The 16,389-nt window shown below is 35.0% G+C and overlaps 3 protein-coding genes across 7 annotated transcripts in view; 2 read left to right on the forward strand and 1 right to left on the reverse strand.

Moving 5' to 3' along the window:
- Positions 1–16,389, reverse strand: part of mmp13b (matrix metallopeptidase 13b) — a 23,392-nt gene continuing 7,003 nt past the window's right edge. The window contains exons 2-11 of the mRNA XM_043258449.1: positions 3,269–3,418; positions 2,946–3,184; positions 2,726–2,874; positions 2,491–2,616; positions 2,008–2,163; positions 1,802–1,922; positions 1,557–1,690; positions 697–856; positions 520–623; positions 1–409 (exon numbers count right to left, since the gene is read on the reverse strand). Coding sequence (XP_043114384.1) covers positions 309–409; positions 520–623; positions 697–856; positions 1,557–1,690; positions 1,802–1,922; positions 2,008–2,163; positions 2,491–2,616; positions 2,726–2,874; positions 2,946–3,184; positions 3,269–3,364 — 1,386 coding nt within the window. The 5' untranslated portion in view covers positions 3,365–3,418 and the 3' untranslated portion in view covers positions 1–308. The remainder of the gene's footprint in view (positions 410–519; positions 624–696; positions 857–1,556; positions 1,691–1,801; positions 1,923–2,007; positions 2,164–2,490; positions 2,617–2,725; positions 2,875–2,945; positions 3,185–3,268; positions 3,419–16,389) is intronic.
- Positions 6,408–14,800, forward strand: inpp5ka (inositol polyphosphate-5-phosphatase Ka). 4 transcript variants are annotated; one of them, XM_043258445.1, is made up of 14 exons: positions 6,408–6,553; positions 6,854–6,980; positions 8,884–8,988; positions 9,097–9,205; positions 9,958–10,074; positions 10,184–10,359; positions 10,480–10,591; positions 10,715–10,824; positions 11,233–11,259; positions 12,504–12,708; positions 12,792–12,929; positions 13,093–13,176; positions 13,277–13,381; positions 13,624–14,800. In XM_043258445.1, exons 2-14 carry the CDS (start codon positions 6,907–6,909, stop codon positions 13,702–13,704), a joined length of 1,443 nt encoding a protein of 480 aa, XP_043114380.1. In that variant the 5' UTR covers positions 6,408–6,553; positions 6,854–6,906; the 3' UTR covers positions 13,705–14,800. The 4 variants fall into 4 exon arrangements, with proteins under 4 accessions (XP_043114380.1, XP_043114381.1, XP_043114379.1 ...); XM_043258446.1 differs by having other exon boundaries at positions 6,857–6,980; XM_043258444.1 differs by having other exon boundaries at positions 6,893–6,980.
- tekt1 (tektin 1) overlaps positions 15,232–16,389 on the forward strand; it is a 3,073-nt gene continuing 1,915 nt past the window's right edge. Inside the window, exons 1-4 of one of the 2 annotated variants that reach the window (XM_043258450.1) lie at positions 15,232–15,307; positions 15,579–15,774; positions 15,947–16,112; positions 16,246–16,374. In XM_043258450.1, coding sequence (XP_043114385.1) covers positions 15,585–15,774; positions 15,947–16,112; positions 16,246–16,374 — 485 coding nt within the window. In that variant the 5' untranslated portion in view covers positions 15,232–15,307; positions 15,579–15,584. Of the gene's footprint in view, positions 15,308–15,563; positions 15,775–15,946; positions 16,113–16,245; positions 16,375–16,389 lie in introns of both variants that reach the window. The other variant, XM_043258451.1, reaches the window with a different exon arrangement.

Raw genomic sequence — 16,389 nt, forward strand, 5'->3', positions numbered from 1 at the left:
TTCATAAGTATTTTTCTGTTTATTTTTTAACAGTAGTACCGGAGAGGTCACAACACATTTACAGTCTTCAGTTCAATCAATATATATTTCTTTGCTTCCCATTGGATGCATACACATACACAGTCATACAGAAATTAATTTTTGCCAAAATATCCCAGACGTGATCCCTGAATCGTGGTCTATAAATACATTTTTAAAAGAATGGAGACCTACTGATTTACCAGCTCAGTAGTGAAAAATTAATAAAAATAATTGCTCATTTTCACAGCAGTTGATAATGATTTATGGCACAGCCACATCACAAGCGCTCAACAGTTCAGTATGGAGTTGGCCCTCATGATACGCATGACTTTCCGAGAGCTGTAACTGTACTCAAACTGCATGTGATCACGATAGAAGTACAAATATCCTGTTAAAAAAATAGAAGTAACAATTAGTTTTATTCAAGCATGCGAATACAATCATATACATTATCTGATACAATAAGAAAGTTGTGCAACATTATTAATTTACGCGTACCATAATGATACGCTGCAGCATCCACTTCGTCTCCTATTCCAGGAAAGTCTTTCTCAATGGATCGTGGGTATCCACTGTCCATGGTGCCTTTCTCCTCATCATAACTGGAGAAGACATGCGGCTCACGTTAGTTTGAAAAACTCAAAATGCGATTAAATATTTGGAAGTTTTCCATACCTCCAGTATTCTTCATCGGCGAAAAGGAGAGTCTTGCCCGTTTCTCGGATGTTAACTGCTGCATCTATTTTGCGGACGGTCTTCGGGAGACCAAGTTTGTGGATGTATTTTGGATAGCCCTCAACCAGATTGTAGCCATAGAGGGCCCACATTCTGATACCTGTAATATTTTTTCAGTCATAAAAATAATTTTTGGTTAATTAAACTAAAATCTGTAAGTGTTAAACCTTTTTTTACTAAAAGTAAAACAATTCAAAAGTGATATGATAAAATGAATATGAAAAGCAGATTAAAAACATACCTTTTACAGTATTTGTTATTATTTACAATTAGCTTTTCATTTTACAATTTGTTAAAATGCGACAATTTTAACTTTAGTTATAGTAATAATTATAATAATTTATAATAATTACAATAATTAGTTCAATTATTAAATTGCAGCTAAGGAATGTTACATTGGCTACTACCTGAAATAAAATAATAATTTAATTAAATAAATTCAACATTAGCCAAAACTAAAAACATAAAAAAATCATTATTTAAAATAAAATAAACATTTTAAATAAATTAAAATGTTGCTAATTCTACTACTTTTCATATACTCTTAATAATAAAACTAAATACATAATAATAAAAATTACAAAAATACAACATAATAATTTAGTAACTTGAAATAAATTGAATAATAGATAAATCATTCAAATGAAAGCAGAAAATGAAAAGAAAATAGAAGCTAATTTAAAATAAGATTAAATAATACAATAGTATATAAATAAGTGTTGGTAAAGACAACTTTTTCAAAACAAAGTAAGCATAAAATAACATATCTAATAATTTGACATTTAAATCTCAAAACTAACCACTGAATATGATGACAATATCTTTATCTGGGTTCTCATAGGCAGCATCTACTTGGTTTGGTAATTCAGGCCAGGTACTTTTAATAAGAGTTTGCTCAGGCTCAGGCATTTGTGGATGTAGCCGCCAGTAAAACCTGCCAAAAAGAAGAATCAACAAAAAAAGAAACCGTATTAGGAAATAATACATTGTATAAGAGTTTAAAAATAGTTTAATCACAACAATGAACCATGCACTATTTTTGCACCTGTCTTTGAAAATGATTGTCTCTCCACGGAGTTCAGTGACGGCATCAAAACTCAGTTCAGGGTCACACTTGGTTGGAGCGTCTGGTTTAGGCTTGACTCTTCCATGGTCTGGGTTTTCACCTGCAATTAATCCAAAAGTAAAGGCTGAATCAGGACTATGAAGCCTGCTAGAATGATCTTTTGATGAAAATGATACATTACTCACCATAGAGAGCCTGGATTCCCTTAATGTCATCCTCAGACAGAGGGTAACCCCTGCCGTAGGAGTACACCGGGTACATCAGTGACCCTGGGTCAGAGGAGTGGGCCATACCGAGAGCATGACCGAATTCGTGGGCCGCAACCAAGTATAGATTAAATGCTGCCAAAAACATGAAAAAACACTATAAATGAATCATTACAATAAGCAAGGATGCATTAAGCTGATCAAAAATGATAAAAAGACATTTTTTTAAATAAAGGCTATTTTTACTTTAGCACCAAATCAGCATATTAGAATGATTTGCGAAGAATCACGTGATACCGAAGAGTGGAGTAATGATGCTGAAAATTCAGCTTTGCATCAAATAGAAAATAGAAAACTGCAAATAGAAAACTGCAATAATACTTCGCTGGCTTTATTGTACTTTTGATCTACTAAATGCACTCTTTGAGAGTGAAAGGGACCGTATTTATATATTTTTTGTACCGTGAAAGTCTTTGGTCCATGTTTCATCTTCATCGAAGTGTGTATCTCCACCAATGCCGTTTCCAGGCGGATAAGCATGAGCAAGAAGCCCATCGGGTCCATCAAACGGGTTGAAGTCTCCGTGCTCTGTTATATGCATACAAAACATGATGGTGATTGACAGAAAGAGAACCAAAAAGAAATATCCTGCATTCTGTTCTCACTTCGATGAATCATAAAAACCCTACTAGCCTACCGTTCGCTCCAAAGCTGATCATGATATCAGCATTTCCTTCACGCAGTCTCTTAAACCTCAGTGGCGTCACCTTGCTCCAGACGGCTAAAGCATCTCGAATGGCTTTGTCCACATCCGCCTTCTTCAGGTCAGGAGTGTAGTTCAGAATCCTGTAAACAAAGGCCGGATGACTATACCGTATTTGACTTTACCATATTCGATTCAATGTACAAACACAAACCTGAAGGTCACATTCATGGTTTTCCATTTGAGGTCTCGTGGAAAATGATTATATTCAGCCACGTCTGGAACTCCACAGCGAGCCATTTCCATCACCTCCAAGGTGTTGTCGTCCAACTTTCCCGTCACTTCCAACTTGAAGAACGCTTGCATCTCTCGAATCTTCTGGTGCAGGAGATCAGAGTCTTTTCTGTTTCCCTGGAGACCAGCTGGCATGTCATAGTACCTCCGAAGATATTTCTGCAAAAAACAAACAAACGAATGAATGAATAAAAAACACATTAAGATGTTTTATAACATTTTAAAGAAAAATAACCTTCATACCTCTGCTAATAACAACTTGCCTTCCTCCTCCGTCGCAATAGGTTTTGCTAAAGCGTGCGCTGCGATCACCAACAATACCAATGCTGTGAGCTCCATGCTGAACGGATGATGTTCTGCTCGGTCTGACCGGGATTTTTATAGCGCTCCGTCCTGTCAAAAATTGTTTGTGATTCATGTAAAAAGTACCTTGGTCAATCCACACTTCCTCTAAGCCCACATCCAGCAGAGTGTGGTTAAAAACTGCTTTTAGGACACCTGAGGGAGCAGTGATATCACTGCTGAGGAGCTACTTTTGGCTGGAAATGACTTGTTGACTCATTTTGGTACAGGACATGAGTAATGAAAGGTTATAAAGTCATGTTAGTACTTCTTGTTTTGATTTTTCTTGTGTGATTTTAGCATTTTAGAAGCCCTGGTACAACATACCTCTTGCTCAAGTCTGGTTTAAAAAATACACAAGAAATCTATTTTTAGGCGTAAAAAGGTGGCAAATGCCAACTCCCTTGGCCTCATTTCAAGGTGACTATTAATATTTCCAGACTTCTGTATTATGAATCATAGACATTCATTTTTGACTAAGACCTGGCATATGACTTTTAAACCTGTACAGACATTAAGACAGAGGACATTTAGGAAGTATAGGGTCTAAAGTATGCACACAAATTAATTATTTTATTCAGTTTTGTCATTTCAGGAATAGATTTGTATTTAAATTGTCTTAAATATATTAAAATTAACTGTGGAGTTCTGTCTGCTTTTTTTTTTTGGGAAAGATGTTTTGTCAGCTGAACAACTGGTATGTTAATGACATATAAATAAACAATACAACTCACAGCACTTTTATTCACAACCATATTTCACTTCCTGTCAAAAACTGACCGAATAAGGTCTATTGTTTGGTCAAAAACAAAATGCTCTGCATGCTTTGCACAGCTGTTAGGGGCTTTTTGCAGCTTTGCTGCGTCATCACATGAAACGCAGTTAATCTGTTGGTTTTTCTGTGGTGCAGCCTGAACCCACTTAGAAGGCAAAGGCACTGTACAATAATGGACGTTAAATGACCTTTAAACGTATATAAATTAGCCTGTATTAAGAAAACAAAATAGCACTAAGATGTACAAAGCCCATGAGACACAAAGAGCCAAATATTTTCAGGGCTGCAAGAGCAGACATGTCCTCTTAATGGCAGCTGTCACCCATATACTGTATAACAAAGCAACAGAGTGACAGAATTCTTACAATATGACTTTGCTGTCCACGCCTTTGTAAAGTACACATTATTAAACAGACAAGTGTCTAGCTTTCTAATAACACTGATTTTACACGAGGTTTATAAATAAAATCACTGGCCAAAAGCGCTTGCTACGACAGAGACATAATGATGTGCAGAAAACAACTTCGAAATATGTAATAAGGTGTGTTTTCAGTAGTAGCTCTCACAATTTAAGGTGATTAGGCAGGTATGTAAAAATGAGCACTGTGGGCCTCATCTCATCTCTTTTGTTGTCCTGAGAGCAAAAACAAAATATCTTGAGCTAACAGAATGTGAATAGTAATTTCAAGCCATTGTATTGTAAGTTTTTTTTGTATTGTTTCTTTTTTTAGCTTGTAAGCTTGAAATATTAAAATTTCTGTTATGGATATTAGAAGGTATATGTATTATTTGTTCACATACATATACAGTATATATATATATATATATATATATATATATATATATATATATATATATATATATATATATATATATATATATATATATATATATATGATGTAAGCAGTTAGTCATGTTAAATTAATTACAAATCATATATTAATTTCAGGTTATTTTTGTGTAGACCATAAAGATTTAAATTCTATTTGCTCATCAGAGAGACATATACAAAAAAAACAGAACAGAAATGCATGCAATTCAAACCTATCAAAACTTGGGGCCAAAATCTACAGGCTGTAACAACATAAGAGATGTAATGAGCTCCTATGATCTCAGCTGATGGGCCTCATCCAGAAGCTGAGATCAGGTACTTCAGTGGAAAAAGTAGAAACCTGACATCCTGCTTTAAGGTCTATTTTAAGACCTTAAAGCAGGCTAAAAATGCATTATGATGCTCTCTGTCTCTAAATGACATTATGTCTATGATGCAATGCAATACATTTTTTCAAAATTAGCAATGATGGCAGGACTGTAAATAACAGAACTGTAAATATGTACAAAAATGCCCGAGCGAGTGTGAATCATGTCAAAATGAGACCAAACGGAACTTCCCAGGTTGAAATTGTGGATCATGTCAGACATCTGCAGGGATGATGATGTTTGAGAAAGGGGATGTTAGGAACAGCTGCCAGTACTAAATGGAAAAGGAACCACACCCGCTTAGGATTAAAGTGTTATTTGCTGGAAATGATTAAATTGCTGACTTTATGGCAACATTGTCAAAAAGTAAAAAGTGAAAGAAAAATAAAGTCATTCTTGAAATAATTCTAGCTAGGAAGTAATCGTTTCTGTAACGTTACTAGCCTATTTGCAAACAATATTTTAAAATATGCACACATTCACATTTATTCGTATGCCAGCTACGTTGAAAACTCAAAACGTTTCTATTGTCTTACTTTTTGTGATTAGTAAATTATAAATCATTAATAAATGAACCTATATTTAACATTTCTGTCATAACAAGTTGTCAAATATTAAATGATTCTCTGCTTCAATCTTACCTTGTTCTCTTTCTAAACCGGCACGTAAACGCTCGCTCTTTTTATGAAATAATTGATAGGCCATTTCAATAATTTTGACATTGACGAGCACTGTTAAACAACTGAGGCAGACCAGCTAAAATGTACATTTTTAAACGGTTAACGTTTAAATAAAAAAAAAAAAAAAAACAGGGCGCTGCCTTACAGACAAAATAAATTTGTTTACAAAAATAATAAAATTTTTAAGCTAAATAAAATGACGTAAAATGTCCTAAGATCATGATTATGCTACATATAAAATATAAAAAGTTAAAGGTAAAGTATAAATATTTAGTTGTATATATGGCAAACTTTTAATTTTAACTACAGTAAAAAACTGCGGTAGCTCCCATGAGTAGCGCCCCCGGGACTTTTATTTTGTTTCCAGCAGTCGCTTACTGCTGAGCGGAGTTTGCGTGTAGGTTCACGCTCCCTCTCTCATGTAAATACAGAGCACAGCCAGTGATGTTACGAGATATTTTTGTCTCCACTAATTGTTTAACACCACAGAGACGTTGAGACTGCGGAAGCGAAGACAACAAGGTTTTGCAGGTAGTCTGAATGCTGTTCTGAACATATTCATCTTAGATTGTCGCATTAATACGTTTCATCATTTTTGGCATTTCAGATGAGAAGCGGTGCCTTAAAATCTGTAACATTACTGAGTGTATTTCATGCAAAATGATCTTGACGCTGACTATAATCCTAACGTCATACCCTATATTTAAACGCTCAGTTTTTGTTATTATGTACAGTATGAGTTGTTTTAAACGTGTTGCATCAACAGTGTTGCATCTGCGCTTTTAATATTAACTTTCATTGGATTTATTTGTGATGTATTTTGATGCAAAGCAGGTTCCTGAGAAAAGCACGTGCTCGTGTGTTTGACAGGTTGGTTGGAGAGGATGGAGGACGATTTGTCACAGGCTTTGAATTCTGTCAGTCTGGAGCAGAAAGGCAGTACGATGGACACTTTTGGGTAGATATCCCACCTACTATGTTATTAAGCATGTGCGCTTTCTTATTCTGAATTACTAATATCGCATTTTACTATGACGAACCACAACAGTGACCAACAATCACTCCATTTTCCCATAAAATGTTTGAAATGTTTAACATATTCTCTCATTGTCAGTGTGGAGATATTGCTATACAGTTTTCGGCACAGATTTTCTTCTCGTGGAGCACAAACATGTGTTGTAAGTTTGTCACAAGGGGGTCGAATCAAGAGCTAAAGCGCTTTTTCTGTTTCGACATCCTGAATTCTAGAAGGTGAACAGTTTAGTCTCTTGTTTGCTGAAATGGTGAATCCACGAAGCAGGGATAAGCACGTTGGGATTAGCTTCCCTAACACACTTTGGTTATACAACAGGTTTCTGTTCATGTGGGGGATTTCGGTGGTTTAAGAAAAAACAAACTGTTTTACGGTTTCATATTTTGGCCTCTAATAAATATCTATGAAGTAAAAAACTAAAATATATTTTTTTATACTTTGTTTGTGTGTACAGTTGTGCTCATAAGTTTACATACTAATTGAAATACAATAAGAGGGATCATAAAAAAAGGCATGTTATTTTTTTTAATCAGTATTATCCTCAATAAGCTATTTCACAGCAATTTTTTTCATGCTGGAAAACTAAAGGATGTGCAGGAGCAAAGGACTCACAAAATATAAAAACAGTTGTGGATCATCCAGGAAATTACACGTATTCAAATATTTTCCTATTTTGCATATTATGTAAACTTTTGAATGGGGTAATTTTTAGCAATTCAGTTATGATTTTGTCTTGCATAAACATCTGTTATGTGAAATAGGTTATTTAGGACAGTGCAATGATTGCTCTTATTTTGTGTCAATTATTAACACTTGTATGTAAGCTTGGTATGTAAAAAAATAAATAAATATAAAAATAAAATAAATGAATATATATATATATATATATATATATATATATATATATATATATATATATAATGTATGTATTGTCACAATATATAATTACATAAAATAAATATATAATAAATTTTATCACATATTATTATAATTAATATCAGAAATTAGTATTGATGTTTAATTTGCCATTTATTCCTAAAAGTGAATGTAATGCGTAAATGGCATGTTTAGGTACACTTTTGTAGTTTTTATTGATTGTGTTGGTGGGTCACGTAGGCCCTTATTAAACCAGATTAGGATTATAATCTCTCAATCTAAAAGTCCGCCTACACTACAGCCCCCTTTTACCTTCCCCTACAGCCTATATCACACATTTAACTGTATTATTAATTGTTAGAACAACTGACTTTGCTTCCCTGGATTTCAAGACGAAATATCCATCAAGGTTTTTTTTTCACGTGATCGTTCAGCATGGAGGAAACCTCTGAATCACGCTCTGACAGCCTGGCCAGCATCGACGCAGTGTCCACCAACAGCCGTCTGTATGTACGACAGCGTCTGGTTATGCTCATGACCTGCGTGGATGATCTGGACCCAAGTGGCTAAAACAGTAGTTGAGGCTTTTTTTGATCTGCAGGCAGATTGCGGGCCGACCTAAGAAAGACCAGTTCAGTCTTTCACTTCTCTTGTTGTCAAATCTGGCAGATTTAAACCTGACTGCAGGTGTCTAGTTTGGTCTAGCTTTCTATCTGCTTTTCCAAAGAAATCAAAGTTTTGGTATATTTAAGTTAGCGATGAAACATTTTAAACCTTAGATGTTAGCCCGTGGTTCTTTAACGTGGTTAAACGGGTTGAGCTGTTGTAGATGGTAAACTGCAGCGTGCTAAGCTAAGAATTTCTTCAATTGGTTGTATTGTTAATCTGGGCAGAGTTACACAAGCAGAACTATTATTTTATTGAACTGAGTCTCTCTTTCTTATACCCACAGGCTGTATGTCGTCACGTGGAACGTGGCCACAGCTGAGCCTCCTGACGATGTGAACTCTCTGCTTCAGCTCAGCTCCCCGAAGAAACCCGACCTCTATGTGATCGGGTGAGTTTCGGTATTTGAGAGACCGACCGTAAAGTAAATAATGAATTATCATACCTCAGAAGCATGCGGTCTGAGTGTCCTAACGTTTGTGATGCTGCTTTTGTTCAGGCTGCAGGAGGTGAAGGCTGCCCCTCTCAAGTTTGTCACAGATTTGGCCTTCGAGGATTCCTGGAGTCACCTCTTCATGAACTCGCTGGCTCTGTTGGGTTATATCAAGGTGCTGACTCAAATCCAAAATGTGCTTTTGTTTATTATCATTTTAATTATGTGATATTTGCTGTGAACCAGTGGATTAGATATATATATATATATATATATATATATATATATATATATATATATATATATATATATATATATATAATAAAATATAATTGCTATAATAAGCTATAATTTTCCTTAACTATAACTTTTTACTTGATGAACTTTACAAATGTAATTTTTAAAATGATATACATTTATAATATAAGTAATGTTTATAATATATTAAAATGTATATTTTTAATAACATAACCATTTAAATATATGTAAAAAAAAATATATATATATATATATATATATATATATGTGTGTGTGTGTAATTTTTTGTTTAAATGAATTTAAGTAATTTACATTTCACATTTATACTTTTTTTCATTATAATATACATACTGTTAACTATGGCTTTTGCTATAATAAGCTATAATTTTCTGCTTAGTGATAATCAATAAGGTACTTGTGTAGTTTAGGTATGAGGTGGAATTCAGGGATCTAAAATATGTTCATGTGGAATAAGGCATTTAAAATGTGCTTTATAAATACTAATAAACAGCTAATATGCTATTTAATAGTGAATTTTGGTCCTTGAAATAAAGTCTTGCCATGAACTAATTAAATTTGTCCTTTATTAACTCTATTATAATTGACATGTTTTATATAATTTAAATATTTTATTCAATTACATGAATGTATTTATTGCGGCTCATTCAGGTGTCCTCCATACGGATGCAAGGTCTGCTCTTGCTTTTCTTTTCCAAGCTGGAGCATGTCCCCTTTATCAGAGACATTCAGGTCACTTACACCCGCACAGGACTCTACGGCTACTGGGTAAGAGCATAGAAATGCAGTTTTGAGAGCATCTTTTAAGAAACCTTATGCAGATTTAACCAAAATTTGCTGTGCAGGAAAATGAATCTTATTTTTCCCTAAATCAAAGGGTAATAAAGGTGGCGTGTCCATCCGTCTGTCCTTCTACGGTCACATGCTCTGCTTCTTGAACTGTCACCTGACCGCCCACATGAACTACGCCTCTCAGCGGGTGGATGAGTTTGAGTATATTCTAAACGCTCAGACCTTTGACAGCAAAAACACGCCATGCATTTTGGATCACAAGTCAGTCGGTCATAAATAACACCCACATGACGGTCTTCTGTGAATTATTCAATTTGGCTGATTGTGTTCTGTGTTCCTTATCGTTTACGTACATTTTTCTTTATCTCGTATGCGTTCTAGGGCGGTGTTCTGGTTTGGGGATTTGAATTTTCGCATCGAGGACCACGGGATGCTGTTTGTAAGGAACTGCATCACCAGCCAGCGTTATAATCTTCTCTGGCCTAAAGATCAGGTACTGATTCATACTGATCAAAAATACAACATATGAATCGTATATTTGCAATCTAGAATTAGTATCTCGCTTAATTCATGCGATGATGTTAGTTCGTGTCTGTGCTTGTCAATGTCTCACCAGCTCACCATGATGAAGCAGAAGGAAGCTACTTTGAGGAAGTTTGAAGAGGGGCCTCTAGACTTTCAGCCCACCTATAAATTCGATTTGAACTCCGATGACTATGACACAAGGTAAATGACTCAACTTATTACAGTACATCCTGCTGTGCTTTATAGGCATTGGCAGTTAATAAGAATTAGTTTTATTGCACATTCATGGTCTTACTGTGAAAGATTAACTGTTGCACATTTTTCCAGAAAAAAAGTTAATTAAAATGCAATGCCTTTCAAATTTCTACCACATTTGTAATAAAAAAAAACAAAACACTTCACAACTCAGCCCGTATCTAATGGATAAAATCAAGTACTGCTTTTTTTTTTTTTTTTTTTTTTTTACTCAAACATATATTTGTATTGTGAAATGAAAATGGTTTTCATGTTGCCATTAATTCCAGTACATGTCCTGAATAGCAATCGTGATATCTCTCGCAGCTCCTCCTGAAGGAGGATGTTCACACATGCTCTTTTTCACTCCTGCAGGGTACAGAAGACATGGTTTGGGTTTAAGTAAGCTTTAAAATTCCCATGTGCTTCTTCAGTTGAACCTTCATGCCCTGCTTGTCTAGCATTCCACCAGCTTTCCTTTCCCTGTTTGTAGTGCTTCTGCCAAGCAGCGGAAAGCCTTTTTCTTTGCCCTAGAACTTAGTTACCTCCTTCACATTTTAATCCAGACCAATACATTGTGTGCCTCTATCCCGTTCTGTAACACCGATTTATCCATGATGCATCATAAATAATCAATAAATAACATCCGTATAGATCTGGCCTGTGTTTCGATACAGTTAGTGTTGTGTGCTGCAAAGAGCTTGGCTCTTTAAGTATAAATCAACCGTTTTTCTGTGTTGAGGGTCTAGTAGCTGTTCAGATCTTTGCAACATACAGTACGTGGTCATAAAGCATGTGGACGACTTGGCTTGCTTGGTGAAAATGCTATTTGACCTACAGGATGTATTTACGGCGTCCAAAAAGAAATGCTGCATAAATAAACTCACATCACAGACACTGAAGGACTTATATTGTTTTCACACTTTTTAAATATGGTCCTACTCTTATAGCTTTCGGAAATATTTAGTGTGTGTGTGTGTGTGTGTGTCTTGTGTGCAAAAATATATATATATATATATATATATATATATGTGTGTATATCCCTTTTTTTTTTTTTTTTTAGAATTTTAGAAGTTTACTCACCAAAGATCTATTCATTTGATCAAAAATAATTTCGATATTTTGACATTTGATCATTAAACTGTATTTTAAAATAGTTTAAAATTAAATTTATTCCTGTGATCACATGATCTTTCAGAAATTTTATTTTAAAATTAATGACCCTAAACTTTATTTACAAATATTCTTACTTGGTATCAAATTTTAAAGATTTTATGAAAAAAATTTTTTTAAATAATTATGTTTTATATACTTTCTATTATACCAGAAATATTTTAATTTTTATTGAAATTACTTCTTAGATTACTTTGGTTTAAAAAAAAGCACCGTTTTAGATCAGTTTTCACATGTACAGAGAGACCTGCTGTATATGCCGTGTGTTTGTCCTTGGTGTATTTGGTGTGAGAAGTTCAGGACATAAAGCATGCCACATGAATTCACAAAATGAGTGATGACCATAAAGAAAGACATGCCAATGATCTTCAAAATTAAAAGCAGTACAATTCCTGAAAAGAGCTTCAAACCGACTAACTTCACGATATGTTCTTAACCGATTTAACCATTTTCCACTCTGTGTGACTGACTAGTGGTAAGAAGCGCAAGCCTGCGTGGTGTGACAGGATTCTTTGGACAGTGAAGCCCGAGTCCTCGCCGTCAGAGGACGCCAATGAAGATCAAGAGGAGCAACATAAAAACGAGTTTCCTCTAAAACTGAGCCAGGAGTATTACACAAGTAAAATGGAGTACGGCATCAGCGACCATAAGCCTGTCATCAGCATCTTCCAATTAGAGGTAGGGAGGAGTTTGGCTAACATAATAGCCATTATTGTTCTATAAAATGCTACAAGAATGAATATTTGTTTCTTTAACACCAGCTGAGAAAGATGTACAAGACTCCATTGGTGCAGGTGTGCGCTGAGGGAGAGTGGAGCGCCGATTTTGACGCCCTCATAACTTACAGCCCTCTACAGTCCTTTCCCTCCAGTGCCTGGGATTGGATCGGTTTATATAAGGTAAGAGAGGTTCCCAAAATCTGGTCTGTTCTGATAAGGTCACAGGCCAAAAATAATAAAATAGAACCAACTGTATAATCGTGTGTGGTTACAGTAGTGAAATACTGTACTGTGAACTAATATTATCCAGGGTGTTGTTGACGTAGTGCTTGTCACTTCACAGGTTGGTTTTAAAAGCGTTTCGGACTATGTCACGTACACCTGGGTGAAGGATGACCAGGTGTCTTTCAGTGATGAGCTCTTTCAAGTATGCAACATTTGCTATCTACCTTTCTCTAAAGTTGTCTAATAATTTGTTTTTGTCACATAAGCAACCGAGCAGCAAATTGTAATTTTTCTGATCACAGGTTTATGTGAACAAAGATGAAATTCCTGTTCTTGGGGGAGAATGTATGCTGGGCTATTACAGCAGCAACTTGCAGTGCATTGTGGGTATTAGTCAACCTTTTAAGGTGAGTAATATTTTGCTTTAATATTACATGCATTTATCATATATAAGAGAGAGAGGTACATATATATGTGTGTGTATGTATATAGAGATTATAGAGTATATATAGACAGTATATTTTATATATATTATGCATTTATAGAGAGATAGTACAGATAGTATAGTACATTATAATAGTTTTATGAATAAATATATCACTATTATGGCTTTTGAAGGGTTTTCTATTGTTTTCCAATTGATTTAAAGGTGCAGGAATCCAGAGTGGCGATTGAAGAGGGTTTAGTGCCTGAAAATATCAACGGACTAGATGAAACAGTAGCCAGTTAAGACCAGGTTTAAAGTGCTCCTTGGTTTATACACGGTCATATGCAGCTCAGATATCTTACCAAACATACCTGTGCATTCAAGCAAGTGCAATTTTAACCCAAAATCGATTTAGAGTTTTTACTGGTATGTGATATAGTGTTTTTGTTTGTTTCGTTTTTTTTTGTTTTTTTTTTTTAATCAAAGAAATATTATTAGAATTACAGCCAGTATATTTTTAATTGCAGCCAGTTGATGGGGCCAGTCCCAAATAGATCTCAAGCAAGCACATTTAAATTTGTACTGTAATTGTTGAAGTCAATTCTAAAAAAGTCTTTCAAAAAAGGATGTCACATACCAGTAATGTATTTTATTGAATTATTTAATTAATAAATTCACACCTCAGCCTTACTATTACCACATTCTCTCAAAACATTCAGTATACATTTATCATTTAACATTTTATATATATATATATATATATATATATATATATATATATATATATATATATATATATATATATATAAACAATATGTTTTATTAGTCTACGGTACTGCAGAATTTGAGTTGTTTATGGTTACTGCTTCTATTGCCCTTGTTTTCTCATTCCGTTTAAACTCATGCAGTCTGTTACACTGTCAAGAAAAGGCTGCATTTGCACAATTTAATTGAGTACTTTTATGGCACATGTTTACTTTGTGGTTCTATTTATGTCAATAACTGAAATGGCGAAATGCTGAAATGGTATTATAATAATATTTGTGGCGCACTGAAATTGAGTGTGAATAACTGAAGGATATGCAGAAATGAGCAAGTGTATTGTTTTTTGGTCAGTACAGTTTGATATTGCTTTCATGTTAATTATAAGCAGACTGTATGCTTAAACATACTGGTCAAACCATGATCTCGCTTGGCTTAAGAATGTGTTTTTTGTTATAATGTTAGGCTAATGCTAATGTATGAATAGAATCTGTTTGTATCAAATTATAATGTATAAAAAGGTAAAATACTAAGAAACTAATTTCCCTGTAAATGAATAGCTTTTTATTTTCTAAACGGCTACAAATGCGTACTGATGACTTGAAATAAATGTTATTTAAATAAAAAAATGAAAACAGATTGTTTTAATGACTGTGTTGATTATTCTCATAGACTTTTCTTTATATTTTCATAGACTAATTAACTACTAATAATAATGACAACAAGGCTGATAGAGGTCTTGTTGACATATGTGACCCTGGAGTACGTTTTGTAAATTTCCTAGTGTACTGTAAATGTATCCAAAACTTATTTTTAATTAGTAATGTGTATTGCTAGCACTTTATTTGGATAGCTTTAAACGCAATTTTTTCTCTTTTTTTTCCTCCTGCAGATTGAATAGCCGTATCTCAGACAAATATTGTCGTGTCACATCTTTATTTATTTAGCTTTTAGATTATGCAAGTTATAAACTGACTTAAAAATCGACCCCGTGTCTATTTTGTTGCCCAGGGTCACAAAATAAATGTAATCTGCCGCCCTCTAGCGTTTCGTTGCCATAGTAACAGTGTTTACTACTCGCCGGCAGATTGTCAGCAGCGGTCGTGTTTTATTGAGTTTATACATAAGCATTTATATCTGAAAGGTAAGACACTTTATTTACGTTCAATGTTTTAATCCCACTTCTTTAAATGTTTAAAAACGCCGAATGGACGGTTTAAGACGAGAGCTGATGGGCAAAAGAGTAGGTTTTACAACAGTTAACCGAAACCCTGACAGATAACGCTATTTCTAAACTGAATTATAATTTAACGACAGCCGCTTTTAGCAACAGCATGGCTTTAATTCAGTTGCTGTAACCATTTACAGTTTTGTCTAGTTGTACAGTAACCATAAAACAGACGTTTTCTCATTAGAAAATAATGTCTCGGCTGATGGGACCCCCTGAGAAGTTCCTGCCGTCTGAGTGGAAACATGCAAACCAGGTGCATTTCAGGAGCTCGGAGGCTGAACGATCACTCTCACAGAGACTGACAGCAGAGTGTCAAAGACTCATAGAGGAGAGTGACAGATCTACCAAGCGCATGCAACAGGACGCACAAAATAAGCTGGGTATGTAACACGCCAAACACATGTGACAGGATGCGAAGAGGTTTAACGGCCTTGCATTAGAGTTGCAGGAAGTTCAAGATGATACTTGACCTCATAAAGATTTTAGCGATGAGATGAGGAGGTTATTTCAGATATTTCATTAATCGTGTGTATGCAATTCTTCTCTTCTCAGAGCAGAGAATCCAGGACATCAAATACTGGAAGCAGGAACTGGACCAGAAGTTTGAGGAGATGGTGCAGGAGATTGAGACCCTCGTCGTTTTTAAGAGCCGCGTGGAAAGGGCTTTAGAAAGCTGCTCTGAGCCTTTTCAAGTGACTTTGCAGTGTCTGGCTGAGAGGTACTTTCACTGTAGAGCGCCAGCAGTAGAAGACAATGTACCAAAATCGGTTTTACTTGACTCACGCAACCAAATGTAAAGACGTTTACGTTTCAAATAAACGCCATCCTTTTGAACTACGTCTGTGCCACAGACAGAAGCGGGTGGCGATTGACCTTGTGCATGATGAGGTGGAAGAGGAGCTGTTGAAGGAGAAGGAGGTGATTGAAGGAGTGATGGTCCTGCTTCAGCGAACACTGGAGCAGATCAATGAGCAGATCAGGTCAGTGAGACAGTG

This window comes from Puntigrus tetrazona, chromosome 15, assembly GCF_018831695.1.
Source record: "Puntigrus tetrazona isolate hp1 chromosome 15, ASM1883169v1, whole genome shotgun sequence".
NCBI lineage: Eukaryota > Metazoa > Chordata > Actinopteri > Cypriniformes > Cyprinidae > Puntigrus > Puntigrus tetrazona.

Coding starts and splice junctions, on each gene's coding strand:
- inpp5ka (XM_043258445.1), top strand. CDS start 6,907: ATGGAGGACGATTTGTCACAGGCTTTGAATTCTGTCAGTCTGGAGCAG. Junction 6,981..8,883: donor AGTACGATGGACACTTTTGG/GTAGATATCCCA, acceptor TTATACCCACAG/GCTGTATGTCGTCACGTGGA. Junction 11,260..12,503: donor AAGACATGGTTTGGGTTTAA/GTAAGCTTTAAA, acceptor GTGACTGACTAG/TGGTAAGAAGCGCAAGCCTG.